This window comes from Arctopsyche grandis, chromosome 6 (genome assembly GCF_051622035.1).
Source record: "Arctopsyche grandis isolate Sample6627 chromosome 6, ASM5162203v2, whole genome shotgun sequence".
Classification (NCBI taxonomy): Eukaryota; Metazoa; Arthropoda; class Insecta; order Trichoptera; family Hydropsychidae; genus Arctopsyche; species Arctopsyche grandis.
In genome coordinates this window covers 34,177,066-34,204,430 of record NC_135360.1, presented here as the reverse complement: position 1 = coordinate 34,204,430, position 27,365 = coordinate 34,177,066, and the positions used below count along the sequence as shown (strand labels likewise).

General features: G+C 34.4%; 1 protein-coding gene and 1 long non-coding RNA gene across 3 annotated transcripts; one reads left to right on the top strand and one right to left on the bottom strand.

The window, feature by feature from the left end:
* LOC143912862 (uncharacterized) lies at positions 1 to 25,153 on the top strand. 2 transcript variants are annotated; one of them, XR_013260663.1, is made up of 3 exons: positions 1 to 174; positions 23,724 to 23,838; positions 24,604 to 25,153. It is a non-coding gene; the product is annotated as an uncharacterized LOC143912862 (long non-coding RNA). The 2 variants fall into 2 exon arrangements; XR_013260664.1 differs by lacking the exon at positions 23,724 to 23,838 and having other exon boundaries at positions 113 to 174; positions 24,604 to 24,932.
* On the bottom strand, positions 24,975 to 27,207 carry bigmax (helix-loop-helix-leucine zipper transcription factor bigmax). Its single transcript, XM_077432297.1, has 6 exons — positions 27,098 to 27,207; positions 26,652 to 26,756; positions 26,457 to 26,533; positions 26,269 to 26,379; positions 26,003 to 26,197; positions 24,975 to 25,846 (listed from the first exon to the last, which is right to left on the bottom strand). The coding sequence occupies exons 1-6, from the start codon at positions 27,126 to 27,128 to the stop codon at positions 25,685 to 25,687; spliced, it is 681 nt and encodes a 226-aa protein (XP_077288423.1). The 5' UTR covers positions 27,129 to 27,207; the 3' UTR covers positions 24,975 to 25,684.
* Between the last annotated feature and the right edge of the window lie 158 nt (positions 27,208 to 27,365).

Below are 27,365 nucleotides of genomic sequence, written 5' to 3'. Positions count from 1 at the left end.
AGTTGTGGGAAAACTGTCGAGCATGCGACACGCATTTCCGCTCACTTCACTACACTTTCAATTTATCATTGATATATAATAAATCGTTAAACATCTTCAAAGTTCGACAGTAACCATGTATTCAAATATTTAACGATCGTTTTGTGACAATATATCCCAAAAAAATCGTCAATGGTAAGCTTAAATTAAATTTTAATTAAATCTGTTGATAGCTCTTTTGTAAATAAAATTCCTAGAATTTATTTTTACGAATAAATTAAGCTTAAATTTTGTCGAAATATTCACTATTTTAATTTATTATTTTTAATACATTTGGCAAAGAGTTTAATACTTACACATTATGTACATAAAATGAGAAAAAAATTTAATTAAGCTCAAATCAAATTCGAGTTTTTCCGATGCTTTTTGATCTTAAAATGAACTCAAGTTCTGCTGGAAATTATCGGCTTTTCATTATAAATGATTTTATTACTAGATAATGGATTGGTTGGGATTTTGCCTAGCACTGAGAGGTCAATGGGTTCGATCCCGTTAGTTGACCTCGATTGAAAATAATTTATTCTAAAGAGTATATTATCTATAATGCTGCTGGTCAGACTTGGATATAAGTCGGTCGTTTCCTATCGGAGTTGGCCAATTTTTCTGATTTCATTGTTGAAACGGTTACTCCATCAAATTGGCTGAAAAACCATCCTACCCTCTATGTCACCACTGTTTGAGTATGATTTATGTATTGTAATAATATTTATGTACAAAATACATAGATGTCCCGTTAATTTAGAGTTTTTCAATGTCTCGTAATTCAACTTGCTGCGTTGTTTGTAATTGACATGGTATGTAATATCATATATATATATATATATATATATATATATATATATATATATATATATATAATATCGCTATTCTGTCTGTGTATCTGTCTGTCTGAGATAACTGAGACATACATACATATGTACATATGTATGTATATACCTCACAGCTAAAGCTCTGCCAAAACGTATATACGAATACAATAACAAAAGAAAAAACTTCTATATATACTATTTGCTACCAATGTTTCCTCTTGGTAAAGAATTTACCGCCATCTATTGAAAATTTATTTAATTACTTCATTTTTCCATTGGTGTTTTATATTGTTTACATGTAGGTAGGTAGGTGGTTTTTATATTTTATTCATATTAAACAATTAAATATAAATGTTAAATTAATAATAATAATATTAAAATATTTATAATAATAATTTCAAATATATTTAATATAAATATTTAAATTAAATATATTTGAAAAAAATCGATCGTGTGTGGATCGAACTCATGACCGACGACACATTTCATTTATTTTTTTTTATTTAATAACTTAATATGTCAACACCCCTACGATGATATGTCATCGGGTACAACACTAGTATGTATATATGTACATATGTATGTAATTTTTTTTTTTGTGTAATAGAAAGTACACCCACGCCCACAGTAAAATGTTTTCCAATATTTTACCTATACAAATATTTTGGCAGAGAATTTAAATGTGGGCCGTTCCCATAAAGGATAAATTTATTATTAAACCAAAACGAGTAATTTAAAGCCGTTCATTGACAGAGAAATTCGGTCGGCAGATACTTACATATGTCTGTCGTAGGGTTTTTAGCTACGAAATTTGTCGTAGATAAGCGCTATGATAAACTCAACCAGAGAAATCTATTATGTCCGGTCCATTTTTAATGTAATACATTGTGGCAGACAAGTTGTTCGTAACTAATAAACAGAAATTCCTAAACATGAATCTCTCGTGATAGTAATAAGTGCTAATTACCGGCATTTGTTACAAAAATAATCCACCTACAGTATTTAGATATCGATCCTTTCAGAAACGAGTATTGAATGAGTACTGTTATTCAAATGCATATTTTTCTAGTGTCGGGTTTTTAGCATGGGAATGCGAAACGCCCGTCAAATTATTAACATAAAATGGAAATGCTCTCGTTTCTAGCGGAAGCGAAAGAAAATCAAAAAGAAATAAGTAAATATTACATAAATCATAATAAAGAAATGAACATCCATCTCAGTTCTTTCAATCGAATGAAAATATTGCCTTTATGCAAATAACCCGGGCCCGGCTTTCGAAGGGGGCTCCCTCAGATAATATGTGCATTTTTAGCAAAAGTATAAAAACATTATTTGGCTTTTATACTCTTAGGGTTTTTTGGACACTAAGCAAAATGGTATAACTGTTTTCGAGTAACGGATTTTATCTACTTATGGCATAATAAAATTTAGGGAAAGATTTAGTTTTATTTCTCTTTCATTTATGTTTCATGACGTGATTATGATGTATACGATATTTTGTCTGATCCAAAATTGACACAAAGCCGGCCTTACACCTGATGGCGCTCTCGGGCAATTTTAACCCTTAGAAAGAACTTTCGCCTTTGGCGCTCTAATCTAATATTTTGAATGGCTTTTTGCGCTCTAATTTTAAATTTTAATGCGCCTTTGGCGCATCGTTCGGTGCCCTAATTTATTTGGCGCCCTCGGGCGCCACCCGACCTAGCCCCCCCCCCCCTAAAACCGGGACTGGCCGTCCATTGAAAGGCCGTAGATCGATGCTTGTTTCACACCAACCTCATATCGCCTTGGATGCTGAAGTTCTCTACAAATCTTTTGCGCATGCGCACAAGTAAGCTGTCACTCTTGCGCATGACTCTACAGCCGTCTCGCTCGCGCGACACTTGCTCTGGAAGCAAAATCTCCTTTTACGTCTGTATGGACTTGATTTGTTTTTTTATGTATAGATAATATATTGATTGATATTTCATACGTTACGTTCTAAGTTATTTGCTTTTATTATTATATTGTAATTTATTACGTCCTAAATTATTATTTATTATGGCCCTAAATATACATACATAAATAGCCAAAGTAACAATGCAAGTGGATTTATCGCTGTTGTTATTAATAATTGCAATTGTTTAATTAAAAATGTACTGAAAAGGACATTTGCTTCTCTACCATATAATGAAAAAGAGATTATTGTTAGGAGCCCAAAACCCACACCAATATTGAATATTCATTCAAAAACGAAAACATATCAAAGACATTTTAATAAATATAAATATGACAATGTTTGGAAGAATAAAATAAAATTAAAAAAAAAAAAAAACTGATCGTGTTTTGGACAGCATCCTCTGGTTGAAAAGTCACCGCACGCCACTGACATGTATGTATATTTAGATTTATGATAAAAACCTGAATACTATTAATGTTATGTTAATGTTAAACGAATGTTTATACATAGTACGTTTACAGCTTGCTTCCGGTAATGGGAAAAACAACACATAACTATAAAGGAAGGTATTTACATACATTCGCGTCAAACAAACATATGCATACTCATACATAGACCTACCTATAATAATACCTATTCATAACGAAAATAGAATGTAAATTACTTTTTAGAAGGAAAACGGTCAAGAGGCGCCGGTAAAATATACAATATACCTACTATCTATTTTGTTAGTTTTTATTTGTAACGGTTTCCCAGCGAACAAAATGTCAAAAGTGAATTTTCCAGGACATGTAATCCGTGTCATTCATTTATCAACGTTTATAATTTTTAACCAGTAGCGTGGTGAATATTGAATTATTTCGTGCTTGAGGTCACGAGTTCGATTCCCACTAAGAGTCTCGTTGTTGGCCAGAACTTGGTTTGTCGAGGTCGATCGTTTATCATCAGAATTTGTCAATTTTTCTGATTTTCATCGAAACGCTCCCTGTAAAATTGGCTTTTCCTTCCCAATTTTCTGTTGCAAACTTTGAGTTATTGTTATATCTCAGGTTTCGCCAGATTTCTCACCATATATGTCTCTGTGGTTGTTGATCGAATGTAAAAACTAGTTTTGGAAAAATACATTCATTAATAGACTTATTTTGTTTGTTTTATATTGTTGCGAGATATATTAGAGAGCCTAAACACACCTTTACAAAACTCGATATCCTCGGCGGTAGTTATCTCGGGTTTGTTAGGATTAGCTACAATTTTGATACCTGCTTTCTATTGGATTTCTAAATAATTCTAGATGGAAATGTTGGCGAAATTTTCAGCGTGGTGGGCTTTCAACAGAAAAGACGTCAGCTATCAAAGAGTTAATTCGCAACTGAACTGACGTACATACATACATATCGCATTCAAAGTTTTGATTTGGATTATATACATACATATATTTAAAAGAGATGAAATGTCGACAGCCCCTTTGAAACGGAACCGCAAATACATTTTCTAAATGAATTTAAAATGAAAATGCTGTAGATTAGCATAAATTAACCGAGGTATGCAGACAAAAGTCTTTTGAGGCAATAAATATTCAATCTCTAATCACCTTGGGCTAAGCCACTCTCTCTCTCTCTCTGTGTGTCTGTGTTTTACATCTCGTAAAATAAATCTTTGACGAAATTGAGCTTCGTTTTAGACTTATCCTTCCGTGTAATGAAATTTCCCTCTTTGAAAAGCTTTTGATACTTATTTGAAAAATTAAACCACTTTTACACACCCTCGGATGAACAATTTTCTGGCATTCAAAATCTAATCTCACTTTCGAGTTCGACGCCGGCTAGGCAATAAACATGTATTTACACGCGAATATTAATTAAATGTATAATAATAATATGTATGTATGTATGTGTATTTCAAGTGATATTTGTAAAGGAATTCGAGACGAGCAATAACAATGGCCCGTTTAATTTCCAAAGCCAAACAAAAATGCTTAATTGGTGTAATGCGATACGAATATACATACATACATACGTACATTCATACTAGGTATTATGTATTTCGTCATACATTTATTGAAAATTCATATTAAAATGGGTCTCAATTTTTGTTCAAAATATTATAAATCCTGACTGACGTATAGAATACTTTTTTATTGATATTGTTGCGTAGGGGTGGATGGAGGATCCAAATAAAAGGCCAAAGTCACTTCACAGCATTTATTGGGTGATCCAATGCTCCGTCCAGAATGCCTTCATTTGGCCTAAGTACCTGCTTATAAAGGGCAGGTCACTCACTGCATCTTCCTCGACGCGTTTGTTTACCTATTGTTATGGTCACGTACCAGATACGCAGTCCCACGGTCTCGGCATGTAGTCCCACGATTTTGCGCTGTCAGTTCTGAGAACTCTAGTGGGAGGTGACCGAATGCCGTTACCGACCACTAAGTCAATTCGGGGGGTCTCCATTGCTAGACGACTACACTTAAGACTGAAGATAATCTTCGAAAACCAATTAAAACCACGGCGGCTCCTTTTAGCATATCCTACAATATCGGTTTTAATTTCTTATTTTTCCAAATATTATTATATAAATATACATTTGATACAACATCTACCTAAATTCATTTTAAAGTAACATTTAAAGATTTTGTTGAATGATTCATAATTATTTTTAAATAACTGTAAAATATTTTATTATATTAAATTTCGTTTATCTTTTTGAATTGTCTTCTCTTAAAGGAATGGACGTTCTGGGAAAAATTACATTCCTTAACAAAAGAAGAAACGAAAATTGGAGAAATCGAAATTTTCAGTTGCACATAATTTTCGCAATTAAAAGAAATATAAACCGAGAATATTTATTTATTTATTTATTTAACATACTTGGGAGAGGCGGCAAAGCCGATATGCCCAAGGGGTTTGATTTATACATATTTGTAAATTAAATGAGAAAAAAGTAAAATACATTCAAAATGACAATATTAAAATAAATATAAAAATAAAAGTAAAAATATAAAAATAAAAATAAATTAGAGAGAAAAAAAAAGTAAGCAAGAAACAGAAATAAGATATTGGGAAAGAAGAAATTACAGAAGTTTAAGAAATATATCAAGCTAATTCTTAAAAATATTAAGTTCGTCAGAAATTACAATATCATTGGGAAGACTATTCCGAAGACTATTCCTTCTTTTCAAGAAAAAAAATCTTGTTTCTATTTTCTTTGTATACAACAATTGTACATCCTGAAAAAAAACTATAATTTTTTTCGTTATTTTAAGGAAAAATATAAAATTATTAGACATGCGACACATTTTTTTAAAAGGGGGGGGGGCAATATTTTGCGGAGCGTCCCGATTTGTGTCCTTCGAAAAATGGTCACCCTACTCATATAGCTTTTCCAGATGCCTTTCGTCACCAATTTTCGTCACCTCTACCACGTGAATTATTAGTAATGAAATACGTATAAATAAAAATTAAGTATACTTGTATGAATTTCTTACACAAATCAATTTAATTAAAAAAATCAGATATGACCAACCCATGACTTTTTCTCTGTATTTATGGTACAATTTAGCGTTATGTACTACCAAGTAGTACACGAGTCAAAAAAGGTTGGGAAACGCTGACGTACATAGATAAAGTAAAAACCGAGAATAAGACGGTATGAGATGGAGGAAATATAGGTATTTGTCCAGAGCACATCAAAATATGTGCAAATCGACGATTTTATTTATAATGTAATTTCAATTCATTATTTTTTTAAAGAAATTATTAAATTTCAATTAATTAGTTGATTAACTTCAGTAAAATGAGTGATTCTAGTTGACGCATACTGTAATTAAAGAAAATAATAAAAAGGAGTCGGAGTCGTTTAACTTTTTACGACTCCGATTCCACAGCCCTGCATTTAAAACCCTATAAGTTTGTGTTGGGTCTGCATTGAAACTTATATGCGTAAAAGATTGACAATTTGGAATAACATTTATGTAGAAGTCGTCTAGAATTATATATGTACATATGTACGTATTTCTACATATAGAAAGTCATCTAGAATTAAGAATATAATTGAAATATTTCAAATTCGTCGATTTACGTATTTAAATAGCTCATTCAAATTCTTAAATGTTACCATTCGAGATATTTCTCATTGCAATAGTCAATAATAATTTCCGGCCTGTCAGAATTCAATGTTTACATGTTAAACAAATGGAACATTCAAATAAGTATTATATTTTTTGCGAACATTTCATGAAATCTTTTAGTATTTTATTTGATCTTTTGCATTGAAAAACTCGATATATTTTGTATATATAATAAATGTAGGATTCAATTAGTGAAAGATCACGAGAAGAGGTGGTCAGTGGGACATAGCCAGCAGTATAGCTCGGTGGTTGCGTTTATGTTTAACACCTAGAGATTGCTGGGTTCGATCCCGGACTAATATTTAATATACTGCTGGTTAGATTTGGATGTTTGTGAGTCGAAGTCAATCGTTTCTTACCAGAGTTTCCCAAGTTTATCTGATCATTGTTGAAACTGTTCCTTAAAATTGGCAAAAATATCATCTTTCCTGTTGTCACAAATCTTCTGTAATTATTGTGTGTATAATTTGTAAAAATTATGTACAAAATCTAAATCCATAGATGTCTCAATGGATTAATTCTGTAATTAATTCATTAATTAATTGTTATTTCATGTTCTTCAGCTTTTCGAAATACAGTGATTTGTGTAATAAAAATGCTGCATTGTTTGTAATTAATTGTCGAGGAAGGCGCATTGGGGTCTTCCTGTCAAGCCTTCCTGGTTTATTAATCTATTTAAAAATAAAAAATACGAGTACTTAATAAATATTTCTTTGTTGCTTTAATAATTTTTATATATCAAATTCGAAATATGAAAAGGCGGCTGAATTTTTGCTACTACAGAGAATTTGATAATTTATTCTTTGTTAAATAATTTCGTGAACTTGCAACGTTTGCCGAATTATGTCAACAACAAAGTTTTAATTCGCTGAAGTATCACCAAAATATTAAAAGGATATTCTTTGAAAGTCTAATCAATGACAATTTTATTATGAAAATTTAAGTAAACATTTTTTAAGGGACAATACAGATAATTCTACATACATTTGGTTGTATATCCTTGGAAAACCTTTCCTTTCCTTTCTATTATATGTATTATTCATGAAGAAAACTAAATGAGGGAATTGAGAAAGGATAATAATGTGGTAGATAAGATGAATATTTAATGATGACAATTTCTAACGAAAGTGTCTTATGCATTATAAAAAGAAAAAATAAAAAAAAGCTTCAAAAGAATTTTCTAGACACAAAATTATTCACTCCGCGCAATTCTCAAATCAATCAATTGATGTTTTTAGCAAGATATGTATGTACATATTTATTTTTCAATGGTATCCCAAGTTTATTTCGGTAGAGAATAGATGTTGTTTGCATTCGAAATGTTGATAAACAGTCGGCAAAGCGTGCACTTTGTGAGTGAGTTATGGCGATTCAAAATTTATGCTATGTAAATGTATTTACACACCGACTGAAAGATTTGTTTTACACATTTTCTCAAGAAACAATCTTTACTACCTACTAAGAATGCCTTCTACCAGAATTTTAGTTAAAAAGAAATCGTAGAATATTTAAACACGTTGAATTGTATGCCTATGTATAATATATAGCATGGAAGATATACGAATTTTCATCTACATACTGATTCAATCATGTATTGAAATATTGAATATAGAAATGTCATCGAAAGTAGATACAAATGCATGTATGGATGCAAAATTTCAATTTCAGAAAATGTCGAATGTGTACGATTTTCCCCGAAAGAAATCCAGAAATTTATCGTAGTTGAAATTGACCCTTGAACCTATCCAGTTTAAACGATCACGAGCCGCCTCTGCATAGAAAGTATATAATATTATGTGTATGTAAATTATCTAATATCTAATTTTACATGTAGGGGTCGTATTAACTTTCCAACTTCTACATCAAAGTATAAAATGAGTTTTCCATATTCAATGCACGAGTAAATAAGTAAAGTTGAAAACTTGATATTTACTATATTTCGTTTTTTAATTAAACGAACAAGCAATTTGCGAAAATGGTGAAATTCTAAGACGGCAGTTTGACGATCGCATATATATTTTATGTCATTCGTCGGTCATTATTTGCGGATATCAAATAAGCTTCTACTCTCATATGAGAGTTTCCTTCGCTAAAGACCTAAAGTAATAAACTTCAATTTGATGTCACTTCAATGCAGAGCTCGCTTATTGCTAATTTGTCGCCATTAAAAAGCTTCGTCTGTTTTCGCATATCCAAAATGTCTCGTATATTATATATTACTAGTGATGGGCTCGTTGATTTCAACGGGTGGCTTCGGAAAGGAATTAATACACGAATTCAAATAGAGTTATATATATATAAATATAGTGTAAGGTAATTTATAGGCGCGCGCGCGTATTAATGCGCCGTTCGTCTGCGTCGAATTGATGAATTAATGTGTATACGCTGACGTCACTCGTTTTAAGTTTGGCGCTCAATATCAGGAGCACATGTCAGACAGATCCCCACTTCCCCGTGTCTCTTCGACACGATCGGTCGTCGCCTACTCCTAGTATTCTAAAATTTGTTTTTTTTTTATATCTCCATACTCGTCCCCGCGTCCGCCACATACATCCATCGCGTCCGTTTATATATATGTACATATATTACTAGTGTTGTGCCTGTTGAAATTTCAACGGGTGGTTTCGGAAACAAGTTGATAAAATAAAATAAAAATTAAAACGAATTAAAATAAAGTTACAATACGAATAGTAATAATTAATTGGAATCGGAACTGAAACAGAGATCGGGAATTGGAATTGAAGCAGGAATCGGAAATCGGAACTGAAACAGGAATCGAGAATTGGAACTGAAAAAGTAATTGAGATCCGGAATTGACAAAGGAATCCGGATCCGGAACTGGAAAAGGAATTCGGAACTGAAATAGAAAAATAAATCAAAATTGAAATACATTTCACAATATTATCTCTACGTAAAACATATGCTCTTGGTATTCTAAAATTTGTTTTTTTGAAATCTCCATACTGGTCGACGCTCTACCACATACATACACACATCGCGTCCGTTTTTATATACCTACATATATTATTTATGTATATACATAATCATATACATAATCACATAGCCAGCAGCGTGGCTCGGTCGTTAATCTTCTGCTTTACACTGAGAGGCGCCGAGTTCGATCCCTTGAGCTGACCTCGATTGAAAAGAATTTTTCTGAGTATATCTGTAATGCTGCTGGTCAGACCAGAATTTGTGACTCCTGGTTGATCGTTTCCTATCAGAGTTTGTCAATTTTCTCTGATTTCATTGTTGAAACGATTCCCGATTAAAAATTGGCTAAAAATCCTTCCTACCCACTATGTCACCACTATTTGAGTATGATTAATGTAAATATTACAATAAAAATGTATGTACAATTCATAGATGTCTCGTTAATTGTCGAGTTTAAGTCAGTGTCTCGTAATTTAGCGACTTATATAATAAAAAATGCTGTATTGTTTGTAATTTGGCCAGGAAGGCGCATTGGGGTTTACCTGTAATGCCTTCCTGGTATGAAATAAATAAAATAAAAAAATAAAAATAAATAAATATACATACATATATTAGATATCATATGTAAAGAGCGGACCAACTTTGCACCGTTCATTATTCATTGTTCATTTTTATGATGAACCTTTTTTTTGCACTCTAACTTTGTAGTTTGCTCTGTTTCCTGTAAAATAGACCCAAAACGCCCAGTTTCCTGGAAAAAACCCGCTTCCGGTCCTACCTCTAATCATATGTACTATGAATTCTTTCAATTACTAATTATTATTACATATAATAATATTTTTGTACCATGTCAGTGATCTACATATACAGACATCTTCTTGAAATACAATAAAACATGATATAGCCGCCCACGAAATATATACGCACATAGAAATACAAATAAAATCACACACGTGAAGAAACCCACACGTTTATTCGGGAGCACATATAAAAAAAATATTATTAAAAAAATATAAAAATGCTGCTTTTTTCGGTGTGCAATTTGTTTGGTGTTGATATTTTTAGTGTGCGCTTTTATCCGATCACCATAATAATATGACCGTATATTGTGTATTGTATATGTATGTATGTATATTGTGTGCGGTAATAAAATAGCAATAAAAATGCCCATCTTCCATATGGTAATCGTCAACCATAAATGCGTCACACTGTCTTTTGTCCAGTGACGTCAGTACCTAAATTTTTCCAACGCGAATTTTCCATCGAATTTTCATACACTTCTTTTTCACACGCAATTTTCTATTTAATGTGGGAATCTTTATATTGTGTCGAGAGATTCATTATTCATATTGATGGTCAACGTTATGGTTTAATCAGATTACTCGTTGAGTCTCCATCGTGAAACCTTTGATGCGTATAAACACGAACGAGTAAACATAGAATCTGCACAGACTCTCAATGTGTGGCTATATTACTTACGTTATAAGATTTAATATGTAATATTAAATAATACGTGGCTTTGAATTATGACCTTATACATCATCGCCCGCACTTAACTCATATATTATAATGTACATACTTCTAAACAAATATTTCATTAGCAATATGGTCATTACTAATTTATAGAAATAGTCAGTATTTATTATATACTAGTTGTTTTACCCGGTTTCGCTCAGTATTTGTAATATAAACAGGTTAAACATTGCGAATCTAATTGTAAATATTCATTTATTTTTTTATTAAATTTATTTGAATCGAAAAAAAATATTGTTGCGTAGGGGTGGGTGGAGGATCCAAGTAAAAGGCCAAAGTCGTTTCACAGCATTTATTGGTGATTCAGGAGATACACACACTGGCAGTGCTCCGTCAAGAATCTCTTGCTATTGTCTAAGTACCTCCTTATAAAGGACAGGTCGCTCAGGGCATCTTCGACGTCCAGTTACTTCCCCATTGTTTAGTCACGTACTCGGATGTGCAGTCCCACGCTATGGCGTTGTCCGTTCTAAGAACTCCACGGGAATGCGACCGAGTGCCGTTACCGCCGCATTCGCGGGTCTCTCATTGTTAGACTTGCACTTAAGCCTGGAGATAATCCTCGAAACCAATTATAACGGCGGCTCCTTTTAGCATACGCTACAATATATTTAACCAATCGAATCGTCATAGAAACTGATTTGTTTTCGATTTCCAAACAACTATAGTTACAAACTTAAAAAGTCTGTTTCGAAATTATATATGTATATGTATATTAGATGTATTAATTTTAGGTATTTTTTTTTTTTTCTCATTGTGAAACTAATAATAGGATTTGAGGATTTTATTTATTTGATTTTTACACCTTCGTTTATTTATTATTTTTCTTATGTATTACTTTTCTTTTGTTTCCTGTTTTTTTTTTTTTTTTCATTTTATCATGTTTTTCCGCCTTTGCATTTTTGCTTTTTATTTTATGTATTTTATTTTTTGTTTTTCTTATCAAATGTAGGCCATTGTGACGCATTAGGTTCTTCCTGTAATTCCACAATGGTCCAAAACTAATTATAAATAAATAAATTATATATTATACCAGAACCCGGTGACCCCCGTCCCCCGTCCGCATGTCGTCATGGAAATTTTGACTTGTTTTCAAAGTTCTCAACCATTTTCCAACCAACAATATTTACTTACATACAAAAAACCTCTTTCGAAATTATATATTAGATTTTGATTTAACTCTTTGCACTCGAATGCCCACATAGAAGTTTGCCGTATTACTCGAATGCCGCAACTGCGGCATATTACGTTCGAGCATATTACATTTGTGTCATTTATACTTTTATTAGTTACTCTAAGTCTTTGAATTTCCATTATATATTAATAACAAAGATAATTTTGGCATGAATGCATAATAATAAGTTAATAATTCGTATAAGTATAAAACGTGTTGTCAATTAAGGGCAATGTTGCAATATTTTACGGGTCATAAAATTTGAAATTTGAGTCCATGCCATTCGACATCAATACACCCAGTGTTACAGGCATTAGGTTATTTTAGTTGTGTTTCGAACGCTCTACTGGCAAAAATTGTCATTATTTCAAGCAGACACATAAATTTCCATTTATGGATGTTCTTCAGAAAAATTTTCTACGTCAATTATTTAAAAACTTATCTTTTAACCATTTTTATCTGTTTTCGTCAATAAAATTAAAAATATTTTTTCTTTACTGAAAACCAAATTACTGAAAAACATTTCGAGTTCACGATATTAACACCTAAAAAATCATCGAGTGCAAAAGGTTAAGTACACAACAAAATAATTTTTGATCAGTATAAACACTTTTTTAGATTATATTACGTAGGTTAGGTTAATTTAATACTGACTATTCATTATTTATATTTTATTATAAATAGACCGAAATTTTAAAAAAATACTTTTATTTTACATGTACTTAGGCATGTCGGCTTAGAATGATGAAAATGGATGAAAAGTAAAATTTAAATTATTAATGGGTATAAATTATTATCGGCCCGACAAAATAGCCCTATTTCCAGACGAGTTAGGTATTTTTCACGACATTATATACAAATAATATCGTGATTAATATCTATCTATAAAACATTTCACCCTGCAAATAAAAAGAGTGCCCCTCTCTAAAATAGCTCGCACAAAAGATTCGGTGTCCGCCCGTCAAATCATATTATATTTCAAATGGGTTGCCAGTACCAAAATAAAATTTGACAAAAAACCTAATCTTTTTTTTACATACATACATATACATATACAAGGAAGGCATTACAGGTAATCCCAATGCGCCTTCCTGGCCAATTACAAACAATGCAGCGTTTACTGAAAACTCGCAAATTAACGAGACATCTATGAATTGTACATACATTTTATTGACATAGTAAGTAGGATGGATTTTTTGCCAATTATAATCGGGAACCGTTTCAACAATGAAATCAGAGAAATTGGAAAACTCTGATAGGAAACGATCTGACCAGCAGCACTACAGATATACTCAGAAAAATTATTTTCAATCAAGGTCATGGGATCGAACCCGGCGCCTCTCGGTGTTAAGCAAAAGCTTAACGACCGAGCTATGCTGCTGGCTAAAGGAATAACACCAACAATAATCTTAAATCAATAACACTCACCCTAACTTAACCTAACCTAACCTAGCCCTTAAATTAATAAGTGTTGGCTGCTAAGATATTACGATGTGTTTCGATAGATATTACTATGTTTGGACCAGTGGCGTGCGCTGAAATTCTCTCTCTTTTTGTCGTACAGCCTTACTTAATGTGCACGAGCAGGATACAAGAGGAACAGGCTGTTCCTCTTGTATCCCGTTCGTGCACATTAAGTAAGGCTGTACGACAAAAACGATCGGATAAGAGATAAAAATTACCACTGACACGAAAGCCATGTGAAACGTAAAGGAGGTATGTAAAAAGAGAGAGAATTTCAGCGCACGCCACTGGTTTGGACCACAAGGAGAGTGGGAATGGACAGGAGCGGGGCGACGCGCTATCGTCCAACTGTCAAAAATTATAGTTGTCAAATTTTATTTTTGTTACTGGCAATCTATTTGATGTTTGATTTTCCGCACTGACGCCGAATCTGTCGTGCGAGCTATTTTAGAGATGCTAATTTGATATTAAATATCGTTCTGACATATATACGTATATATATGTATATATATGTCGTGTAATTAATTTTACATCCGTGCAAAAAATATTATTCCATTATTAATTGACAAAGGATTCATAAAAAAAAAACAGAAAATCGTCGGTGAGCTTGAAATGGACCTTTTCTTATAATAATGACTGAGTGCATGTTTTTGTTTTAAGTAAATGTTACGAAAATACTTTTTGGCAACCGAATTTATTGGTCGACATTGGCACAGCTGTGTATTACAATGAATACTTATTGTTATTGCAGTTCATCTTTTACCTTTAATATTATTCTGGAAACTCGCCTATTGAAATTTCATACAGTCAATACATATGATAATATAAAATAAATAACAAAAGCTGTTCAATTTAGCGTGAACTCTCTTCAAGAAATTGTGAAACATTAAAACACACTCTAGGTATTTCTCCAACGACCAAAACGAAACTTATCCACAACATTTTGCAATTGTAAAGAAATATTTACACTTATCTAATGCATACAACATACATGTGTACATATACCATTACAGGATGAAAAAACGTGTAACGAAATAAGGAAGGACTGCAGATGAGAGGACCCGTTCGTCTATTGAATTGTTTTATCGAAGTCAAAAAAAAAGGTCGACAACAAAATTACATTAGGTCTGATACCGTGGAAATGGATACATGTCTAAAATTAAATTGAAACATATAGACGATTTCGAGAAAGTTCTGAAGAGCCAAAAGATTAGACGAGTGAGTGGGTACACAATAATGTTTCACTCAAGTCTACTAGTCGAGTGACTTTTTCACGAAAACCTAACCTAAGTACCAACTACCAACTTATATAGTTGAACTGTATTTTCAGTTGTAATATATTTTGACCAGTTGGAATGTAATTCGCCATATGTATTCAGCATTATAACTAGTTAAAATATATTACAACTGACAATACACTTGAACTATAACGGTATAACGATAGTTAGAATGGTAGTTAATAGGTTAGATGGAATATATTCCAACCAAGTCAAAATATATCATAACTGGAAGATACCCTTCAACTATAACATATTAGCTAACTATGTAGATAAAATTGTATAAATAAATATAATATTATATATAATACTATAGTCGATCCGATGTAGTGTGTGACTTACGAGAACCAAGCATGCTGTCGCATTCGTGCAATGTGTTGTAACATTGTAAGGACGTAAAATAATTTCTTTATTTTTTTAATTATTTCTTATTTAACTTTATTATTATTTATATTATTACAATATAATTATTTAATAATATTACTGTAAATTTTTCTGTCCATAACATCACGTTAACAATTACTTTTATCGTCTAAAAAATATAAATTTACATCAATATAAAATATTACATATTCCATAAATAAACTAATAAAATTGTAACGTAGAGATTAGGTGAGTGATGCTCGTGGACCGATAGAGAAGTCGTGTACAACGGCCAATGGGATCTCGCGACTCATCGACCAATAGGATCTCGTGAATATCTGTGTACGGAGAGCGCCCGATGAGTATAAATATTGGGCGCTTTCGAACTGTAGAGCATTCGGAGCTGGAGAACCGACGAGTGCAGACCAATAAACAACTTTTACAATACTGCCTGCGTCTTTGTTTCCGATTAATTCGAAATTCTACCATAAAATTAATAAAATAAACGTTAAATTCTACCGACCGCACGAACAATGTCGTATTTTTTGACCATAATGCAATGCGAAACTGAAACGAAATGTAATTGGCCAACGCGGGTCGAGTGTCGTACATACATTTTACGTACATACCTATGTACATACATCTGTAAATTGTATGAACTTATCGTCAATTTACCCTTGAAAAATGTCAATTGGAAAAAAGTTCTTTCCGCCTACGTATTGCAGTTCGACAGGACGATAAAAAAGATAATAGAGATTATAATTAATCATTAGTTCAGTCATTTTGTGCATGGTGCATGCGTACCTTTATCTAAATCTGTATGTATGTATACTCATGCTACAATTTATTATCACAACTGGCATAGGTAATCTGCAGACTAATTGAAACCACACACACGCGCGCACAACTTTTGTTGATAAAATAATTATTGTAAGCTCGATTTACGGCATTGAAAATATTTATCTTCCATAAAATTATTAACGGGATGGTATAATATTTAACGGGCTTAGCCCAGTTTGTTGATATATGTACATTTGTACATTTAATACATACATACATATAGGGTTGCCAACAGGTCTCTTTTTAAAAGATCATGTTCTTTTTTTTAACACAATTCTTTTGTTCTCTATCTTTTTTTATATTAGGTATATCCATAATATTCTCTTTTTCAATTTTGAGAATAATTTTACGCAGTCAGTACTATATTTTCTCTCATAAGATATGACGTGAGTGGAGAGGCAATTTAAAAATATGTACATATTTGTAGAAAAAAAAATCTCAATAATTTTTATTTTTTTTATTTTTATTTTATTTTACATATATACCAGGAAGGCCTTACAGGAAAATCCCAATGCGCCTTCTTGGCCAATTACAAATACAAATGCAGCATTTTTTATTATAAGTCGTTGAATTGCGAGACACTGAAAAAACTCGCAAATTAACGAGACATCTATGAATTGTACATAAATTTTTATTGTACATCCATCAAATTTCAAATAGTGGTGACATAGTAGGTAGGAAGGATTTTTAGCCAATTTTTTTTTCCGGGAACCGTTTCAACAATGAAATCAGAGAAAATTGGCAAACTCTGATAGGAAACGATCAACCTGGAGTCACAAATCCAGGTCTGACCAACAGCATACTCTGAAAAATTCATTTTCATTCAGGGATTGAACCTGGCACCTTCTTGACGGTAAGCAGAAGCTTAACGTCCGAGCTATGCTGCTGGCTAATGAAAATTTCCTGTCACAAATGGATAGAATATTTCAAAACATATACTATTGAGTTTCATTCGGAATTATGTATTAAAAAATTGACATTTTTTTTTGCAATACCTGGCCAAAATGCCAATGTAAGAAAGAATATTTTCCATGATCAGCTGAAAGTGAACTAAAGAAAGAAATACTTTGAAAATTTTCACTGTCCGGGGTATTTTCAGCGTAGTATCTACATATAATATATTTATAATAAAAATCAATGTCTGTCTGTTTGTCTGTGTGTTTGTTTGTGTGTTTGTCTGTCTGTTTGTTTGTCTGTTTGTCTGTCTGTTTGTCTGTGTGTTTGTCTGTCTATTTGTCTGTCTGTTTGTCTGTCTGTCACGTATGCGTTCCTATACCATTCAACCGATTGCGATGAAACTTACATGAGTTATTGTGTGCATGCCCCCGATGGATTCTGTAAAAAAAAATCGCCCACAAACAGGAATGGGAACGGGAATTGCATGCGTTATTGTGGCATTTCAACGCATTTCAGCTAGTATAATTATAAAAATATTTCATGTTTAGAATTTTATAAAGAAATAAGAGAGTTTTGCCCCAAATTAGCAGTGTAGATAAATATAGCAACAGAGATGATGAAATTGGGAGGGAGTATGAAGATGATGAAATTCAACAATTAACTTTTAAGCACACTTTTCATGTTCCTACTGCATATGTACATATGTACTTTTGCGTAAATTTGTTTTAAAAATTATTTTGAAACTACATAAAATGTATACATTATTATTATTAGCCTTATAGATATAATCTTTCCTGCACTGGTGGAATTTTACGATTGCCTTGTAAAATAATGGTATTTTTGGTACCTTAAATGACTTATTTCACTTTAATAATAACCGGCACAATTATGATTGTTTTTTTGTCCGTGACACTTGACAACCCTACTTACATATGATATAATATAATACATACATACATATGCAAGTAGGTTCGTACTGCGTAGGTATATTTATATATGCAGACATACCTACACGGGTAGGTGTAAGTTTACGAGGAAATTTGCTCTGTTGACTTTGACCTGTTAATTAATTTTCATTATTCGCGATGTTGTGCGTACGTAGAGGTACGAAACCGAACCCTTTAAACCCGACCGAAATTGACTGGCCCATTCAACACCCCTCGCAACCCATTAATACTCAATCGATGCTCTTTATTAATATTAAATTACAATCGGTGGTAGGTAACCGAGTTCGTGTGTGGCGAATATTTTCGATATCGGGTCTTTGCGAGGGCAGATATGCCGTTTTATTGATTCCGTGCGCATTTGCACAACACTTCACCGAATATTCGTAATGGTGATTTAATTCTGACGTCCGCATTTGTCGCCATGTTGTTTCAATTAACGTCATTTACGTGCGACGAGATAAGCTCGTTCTCGCGCCAACAGATCCTCTCCACGTTCATCTATGTATAATACTAAACGCCAATTAAGTGCAATACAGCGAATCGAAAACACTTCCAGTTCGTCAAGCTCAACATTGTATACACAAACATTACAGTGGTGGTCATTCTATTCGTTTCCGGAAACCCATTGTTCAGACAATAACGAAAATGTTGTTTTATTCGTAGTCGAATATATAGCAGGTATAAGGAAGGACCTTCTTTTCCATTTTGCACAAGCAAAATCAACTGTTGGACCTAGGCCGACACAAAAAAATGTATGGAAATGTGAGCGACAAACGTTGACGGGTGTGGCATGCAGTGCCGGCCTTACACTCTATGGAGCCCTCCGGTAATTTTTTCTAAGCGCCCCTAGAAAATTGTGACAAATTATTTTGTGACATTGTTGAGGGAGATATGTAAGTTTCAATTACAAATAATCAATTTAAGTTTCGCCTTTGGCACTCTAATCCAAAAATTTTTAGGGTCTTTGGCGCTTTTTGCATGGAGTTGCGCCCTCGAGCGCCGCCCGACCCAGCCCCCCCTAAAACCGGCACTGGTGTCATGCCCCATCTAACTGCATTAAACAGCTGCTTGACCAGCAGCGTGGTCTAGTGGTAAGTGTTGTATTCTCTCGTGCTAGGGGCCATGAGTTCGCTTCCCACTGGAGTCTCGTTGCTGGCCAGACCTTGGTTTGTCCAGGTCGGACGTTTTGTATCAGAATTTGTCAAGTTTTCTGATTTGAAACGATTCCTGTAAAATTGGATAACCCTGTTAAATTGGCTTTGTTATCCAATTTTCTATTGCGAAACCCCTGAGTTATTATTATCTCTTAGGTTTCGCCAGATTTTCTCCATATACAATGTCTCTATGGATAATTATTGAAATATAAATATTTTGTATTGTTACATAATAAATAATGTTATTATTCGTATTGTTAAACAATACGATGTTTATAATGTCTGAACATAGATGGCAGGTACTATTTCGATTTGTTTGTATGTTTAATTATGTATTTAATAATATATGTATGTATTATATCATTTATCGATTCTTAATCTGTTTAGCACATTCGCCGCTTTGGAGCAATCTGTTAGGCGAGTGTGCATGATTAATTGAAAAATAAAATACATTGGTCTGGTCGCCCTCAACCAAGTCGCTCGCAAGTCGCACGGTGTGGCCCCACTCTTAGCCATTCAATGTGAACTGCACAGCAGCACTGGATATAAAGTCATAAACTTTATTGATTATAACTAGCACTAAAAGAAGTGTGGAACGCTGTATGCTTGGCATAACGAGGAAAGATTGGAAACGGTATGCGTGGGTGAGAAGTATGACAAGAGTAGTGGATATAGTGAAGATATTTAAATGGCAATGGGCGAGCCACGTAGCTACAAGAACGGACGAAAGGTGGACAAAATAAGTACTAGAGTGGTACCCGAGAGAATGCAAAAAGGTAAAAGTAAGACCACAGGGAAGATGGGTAGACGAAATAAGGAAAATGTGTGGAGTGAGATGGATGAGAGTTCCGCAGAATAGAGACGAATGGAAGCGTGTTGGAGGCGGCTTCATCCGATGGTGAGCGGATGTAGATGATGATGATGATGATGTGTATGTGTGTATATACATATATCAGAAACCCGTTGTTGCAAAATTGGGATGACACCACTGCATACATACATATGTATAATATAATATATGATATGAGAGCAGGGGCGTCATTTGGGGGGGGGGGCTGTGGTGGGCAGCCCCTCCCCCCTAGATTTGAACGGGACTATCCACGTTGATTAATGTATTATTGTGAATTTAAATTAAAATACTAAACCAGCAAAAATATTGAAATTCTTCAAAACACTGTCAGGTATAAACACGTCGATTTATCCCAGAAAAAAATGTTAATTCCTAAATATGTTTTGTTTTATGGAGGATGAATGGATGAGACGACTGGCATGTTAATGCACGTGTTTATTATATGACAGCTGAAGACAGAGTGAGTAGTAGCTCTCCGAACCCAGCCGAGTTGGTTCCCACTCGCAGGAAGGCAACCAAACTCGACCATGTCGTATAAGCGAGCCGCCACATCACTCCCCCCCCCCCCAGCATCAGCGATACCAAAATTACAAAGAAACAAATTTTACAAAAGAAAAAAATTATTGTTACACAAAGAGAAAAAATTATTACGTGGGGAGAAAAAAAATTGTTGACGTGGGTCATCCGCTGTGTACATAGGTGTACCGCCCTGAATGGTCGGTAGATTCGAGGGCGGTGACGTCGCGAGCAGGACGGTGGGTGGTCCGATGGTCGCGCCGATGCGATGCGATGCTGCGGCGGCGCCGCTCTTCCGAGGCTGATGTCGGTTGGTGGGGCGGCGGGGGCGGCAGGGGCATCGATGTGGTTGATGATACTCCGAGCTGGACTGTGAGTCGTTGTGGCTCGTGGAGGTGTTGTAGGGCTACCGCCCGTCTCGGCGTGACGACGCTCGTGGGGACGGACGGGGCCTTGATGATGATGATGATGATGGTGCTGAGGTGGTGTATGTCTTGTGGTGCTGGATGACCGTTCTATGTGTAGTGGATCGCGCATGACTCCACATCCAGCTGTCAAGATCGTCGTCTCATTCGCTCCCCCATTTTTTTAAAGCACCTTTCGTCGACGTTGTGGCTGGACTCCAGTCGATAGGTAGATAGGTAGGTAGCCGTGTCTGCTCGTTTATTGTCACCCGCGGGCCGCGACGCGTGTTGATGGCGATGGGGGCGCGGCGGGTAGCTTCTCCCGCCTGGCTCGGCGAGGCAGGGATGAGCGGCATGTTGAAATTGATCGAGGCTGCGTGGCTCGATGTCGGGGGTCACCAGTATGGAGGATGAATGGATGAGACGACTGGCATGTTAATGCACGTGTTTATTATATGACAGCTGAAGACAGAGTGAGTAGTAGCTCTCCGAACCCAGCCGAGTTGGTTCCCACTCGCAGGAAGGCAACCAAACTCGACCATGTCGTATAAGCGAGCCGCCACAGTTTTATTGTTTGTCTTGTGTACAGACGCCAGGGGTCCTCAACTCGAGAGACACCTGAAGTCGGTTTGTGAGATAGCTCGTGGTAAGCGTGGGCGGGGCTGGTTTCCTCAAGGTGCCTTCCTTCGTCGTCGGTGGTCTGGTCTCTGCTGATGTCGGCTGCTCTGCTCTGTCCCTTTCTCCTTCGTAGTGTGCGTGGGATGCGTGATGTGGAAAAAAGGGAGGAAATTGTAAACCAATGAAAACAGGGCGTAAATCTGTTTATGTATTGCGACTGTATTTTATATAAATTATACAGAGATCAAGCAGGGGGGAAAGGGGGGGAGTAAACAAAGAAACCACGCGTGCTTTTTGAGGTTAGCCACGCGTAGCTCAGTTGTCTGCCTTCTGTACGAAGACAGACCAGGCTTCCTCTGGTGCACACCGGACGGATACTGGAGCTGGTATCCAAGTATCATCAACCATCACCAACCTCTAGCTGGTGATTTCGGTGGCGAGGAGCTAAGGGCCCCGTAAACACCGCAGTGTTTACGCGCCAACGTTATGCAACAACTGTCAGTTTGGGGAAGCCACTGTCTGTGTCAGGGTGACCAGCACAAAAATATATCTGCCAAATCGTGGGTCGTAAGGCCACGAAAGCCGATCATCAGACATAGTCTGAACATCTTGCTTTGAAAGATATTTGTTAAACTCGTTTATCCCACGAAACAAATTGTTGAATAGGATTGCCTTTTTATTACTGTAATCCAGTGGCGGCTCGTCTATATGGGCTGCGGGGCTACAGCCCTCCCAGTATAGTACAAATGCATGCTATTTTTGCCGTCCATATGGGCTGCAGGGCTGCATACTTCCCAGTATAGTACATGTAGTACAGTATAGTACATATAGTACTCACAGGATGGCAACCCAAACTCAACCATGTCGTAGAGTCCATTTTTCCGGTAATTGGATTATTATTACAGACAATTTTTGCTATGAAAACCGCGAATGCGGAATATTTGATAGATGTTCCGTTATAGAGATTTTAGTGACTTTTGGGGGAGCGCTTTGTGACCAATGATCACCGAACCATTTTTCCTTTGCATCATCGTAAGCATTGCACACTTCACACACGCCACGTACCCCTCTCTTAACGTTCCATCTGCATACTAGGGTAGATAAGGTGAAAAATGAGCTAGTATCCGATTATTTGGTAGAGAAAATCCTAATTAATAAAAAAAATAAGTGAACGGATGACTGATGAATTCAACTCCATGCATTTAAAATTATTTTAATTGGCCGTCCATATCGGATAAAAGTTTTTCTTTATTCTCGACAATAATATTATATGTACCTATATTATAATTATATGCAAGTAAAAACATTGAAATCAGTCGAATTTGCCATTTATCAATCGACAGACGTATCTGTTTAAAATTTAAGCATGATTACTCAACAATGTACATATACTCAATCAATTATACATTTTCCCTCGGGTATCTATCGATTCTGGACTCTTCCGACCGATTAAATAAGACCATTTCAAAAGGTAAACCCTATTCAATATGTAACCATTTTCTTTTTTTTCGGTTAATTTATTATTCAGATATAACATACATACATGTCTATAGAAAGCACGGACATATTTATGTATATATGCGTACACATGTATGATATATTAAAGTAACTAGAATCGTGCGTTTTGTATAATTAATAATTTCGCTAATTAAGCACACCAAAGCGCATTAACCAACTGACTTAATTTCGTTTATTAAAGCTCACTTGAAACTACCACAATGTTATCTTAATATAAATATGTAATAAGCCTAAGGCTGCATTAGTTAAGCCTCAAACGCTCCACGATAAACTATGAAATATTCCAATTGCAATGTAATATAATTTTTTTTATAAATTCAGACACGTGATCGGAATCCGCATGTGTCTTGATTGCTCGTCAACAATGGCCTTTTCAACCCAAATAAAACGCAATTGCGGTGAGACGACTGAAACTGACCAACAACTTGTATCATAAGTAAGTCAAAACAAAATCCTCCAAACAAGCAATTATTGTACATATATATTTACCAAATTCATCTTTTAAACTGAACGATCGAATTTCCAATGAATACTCTTTTCAAAAAATACCACTGAAATAGGTTCTGGTTTTTGGATAACTCATTTAGGGGTTTAAATTACCAAATTCAACCTCCTATGAACCACCCCTTTCCTCCCGTTGCCTAAGAAGCAGATCTCTTTAGTGCTTTTTTTTTTATTATTACAATTATTCAAAATAGCTCCTCCGAAAATATTAATTGGGAAGATATTATATGCATAAATAAATTAAACCATATAAAATCTTGTATGCACATAAGCATTAAAAAAGCATAAACAAACACTTGCAAATGATTTTCTCATACATTTTTACCATACAATAATACGGTAATTGGATTATTAGTCACATTGCGATCGCCCAAAAGACAATTTTTGCCATGAAAATCGCGAATACGGAATATTTGGCACTCGAGTTCTCGTTAGTATGATGGACTTTTCGGCTGCCAGATGTTCCGTTATAGAGATTTTAGTGATTTTTGGGCGAGCGCTTTGTGACCAATAATACATTACCAATAAAAACACGATTTACGAAGCATTAATATGTACATTATTTTAAACCTGAAGCCTGATACTATCTGACACAGAATGTCAAGGTTGAAAATATATTCATCGAGCTAAGCTCAGCTTTCCAGATATTGTATTTTATATAGAATTATACAAGATTAAATCTTTGATTGTTTTCCAGGTGTGACCGATAGTACTTGTCAAGTGTTAACATGTCTAAAAAGAACAGTCTTCACGATGACAATGACGGAGAGTTGAGTATATTGCTGGTAGTGACGGTCATCATCGGTATGATACTGATGGCCTCTTTGCTCCTGTGCTACATATGCGTTTTTCGCCAATTGTGCTGCGAAACCGTGGAAGAGAACAAGAGGCGGAGACACAGGGACTCTCAAGTGGCCAGAGATTCCCGCGACGGTATGGCTTTAGCCGACATCACGCACTGCTCTAGTCAACCCACTGAAACAGAACGTATATAATTCTATTTCGTGTCGACAGGAATATGCAGGGTTCGTCTAAATATGATTCAAAGTTAAAAAAAGTTGCAAAGATCAAATTCATTAATGCATAAATGTATTTATAGTACAATTTTTAAAATATGATTTAATTATGTGATATATTTTTATAATAAGAATTTTGGTTTTGTTTTCTTTCTTGTGTTTTGTATGTATGTATGTATGTATGTATGTTTAAGCATTGTAAAAAGCAAAATGTAGATTAAATATAAACCTAAAAGATACTTGATCCTTTTTACTTATTAAATAATATATACATATAAGTATAGTATCCTAAAAGCAATACCATTGTCTTTTTTGATTCTTAAAACCGTACCATCACTTGTTTTATTTGTTTTATAGGACTTTATTTATTTTATTTTGGGTTAAATGATTATCATAAGGCATCGGTTACTGCAAAAATGAGGGGTCTCGAGGAAAAAAACATAGATGAAACACAAATAATTCACCAACATATTCATATAATTTATGTACTTTACAATATTATATATTTACATCCATACGATTACTATCTACAAAGATTTGAACACATACTAGGCACAAATGGCAAAAATAATATATAAAACGATATAAATCCATCTGACATACATACCTATGTAGAAATATGTATACGTATGTATTTTGATTTGATTTATACGTATAACAACAGTATATAGAAAAATATGAAAATATCTATGTAATTTCACAAGCAATCACCCGTTACATTACTCGACGAATGCAAAATGAATAAAATTAAAATATGGCATTTTAAAAGTCATGCTTTTTCAACGCAGAAATAACAACGTCTTGCAAAGCTTGCGGTTTGCAATGCTCTTCCAACCAACCGAACACACCTCCCGACAACTCGGGAAAATCTCCCATCGGTATACTCTCGAACGACTTGAAAAGACCTTCCATTATACCTTGAAACTGAAACAACAAATAAAATTAGTCAATAATTCAAATCCTATATTATTATTACAAGCTAATCTTGTATGCTTGTCGATTTTATTTTGAAAACTTGCTATTATACTGAATTAATAAAACAAACACACACGTATATGTATGCATGTATGTAATACTAACTACTGCAAACTTATCAGCATCGGAGAGAGCGACTCCAGGTCCTCGCGGCGGCGGTCTTTGCTGCAGCAGCTGAGTGTAAGCACCGCACATGATATTCAAAGCCGCAGCCTCCTTGGCTAAATCGGCTCGCTCTGCGCATGCTTTACGTCGATTTTGATTCAAATACTGAACGTATTCTATCGACTTCTGAAGAACCTGAATATACGACAGTTTAAACTTTAATAAAGTATTCAAAAAACAACATTGCATGTATTCGAGCCACTCACAGTTGCTTTACTCAATTTATATCCAGAAGCGTCTGTTTGTTGACACGTCGGAACGAGATCTTGGAGAAGGTCGTATCCTTTTTTTATAGCGTCCCTTCTTTTTTGTTCAGCCTGTGTATTCGAAATAAGAATAAAAATATAATGTAAATATTAATCATTTATAAAAAACGTCTTTGTTAATATATAACCTGGGTGTGAGCTTCTCGTCGCCGTTCCTTATAACTAACGATTGTCGATTTGTTATCACCACTGTCGTCCTCATCATCTTAAAATCAATTAAATAAAATATAAATGATAATGTTTTAGAATATTTCTAGTAATGCTTCAGTTTCATTTCATGTGAAATGACCTAATGAATAAACCTGTTTAAATTTTAAACATACCGGAATGATGTGGGGAAGATGTAGGCGTGTGCAAAGATCCTGTGCTGCTACATCTTGAAAATATGTGTTCACGTTCAGTAGGACTTGAAGGCTCCAATTTCAATTCTATAAATTAAAAAAATATAAATATAAATACATAATTTTATCAATCCGTATAGTAATTTTTTGAAATAAACAATGGCATATAAGAGGAATATTTGAATTCGATATTCGAATACTTTAAAACAAAACAAAAATGAATAAAAACCCGCTTCGTATGAAATGTCAAACATTTTGACAGATCGTTTGACAGTTGCGCATAACAACAACCACATTTGACATGTACGTCATATTTTCGCATGGAATGGCGTCCAATAAAAATTGGCAAACTTCTAAAGATGCGGAATGGTTTTTTGAATTTAAAAACCAGACGGAATGCGAAAGAAAATATAGATAAAAAAAAGTACCGCGAGGGTCCATTGGAGACGATTCTCCCATCTTATTTTGCAAATGTGACTGCAGGCCGTAACACCTCGAATTATGAGCATTATCGCTTACTGATAATTCATATTACATTTGGTTTTGCAATTATATTTAATGCGCAATACCGACTTTTTTTGTCAAATTCATTTAAGTTTGACCAAATTAGTTATTCTTTAGACTAGTTATTCAAATTAGTTATTCTTTAGACTTAAGTAGTGAGCAGGAACACTATCAAGAATAAAATAGGCGTTC

Excerpts from the sequence above, each read along its gene's own strand:
- bigmax (XM_077432297.1), bottom strand. The coding sequence starts at position 27,128 with ATGGGAGAATCGTCTCCAATGGACCCTCGCG. Across the intron at positions 26,534-26,651 it reads ATCTTCCCCACATCATTCCG|ATGATGAGGACGACAGTGGT; the intron begins GTATGTTTAAAA and ends ATTGATTTTAAG. Across the intron at positions 26,198-26,268 it reads ATAAATTGAGTAAAGCAACT|GTTCTTCAGAAGTCGATAGA; the intron begins GTGAGTGGCTCG and ends TCGTATATTCAG.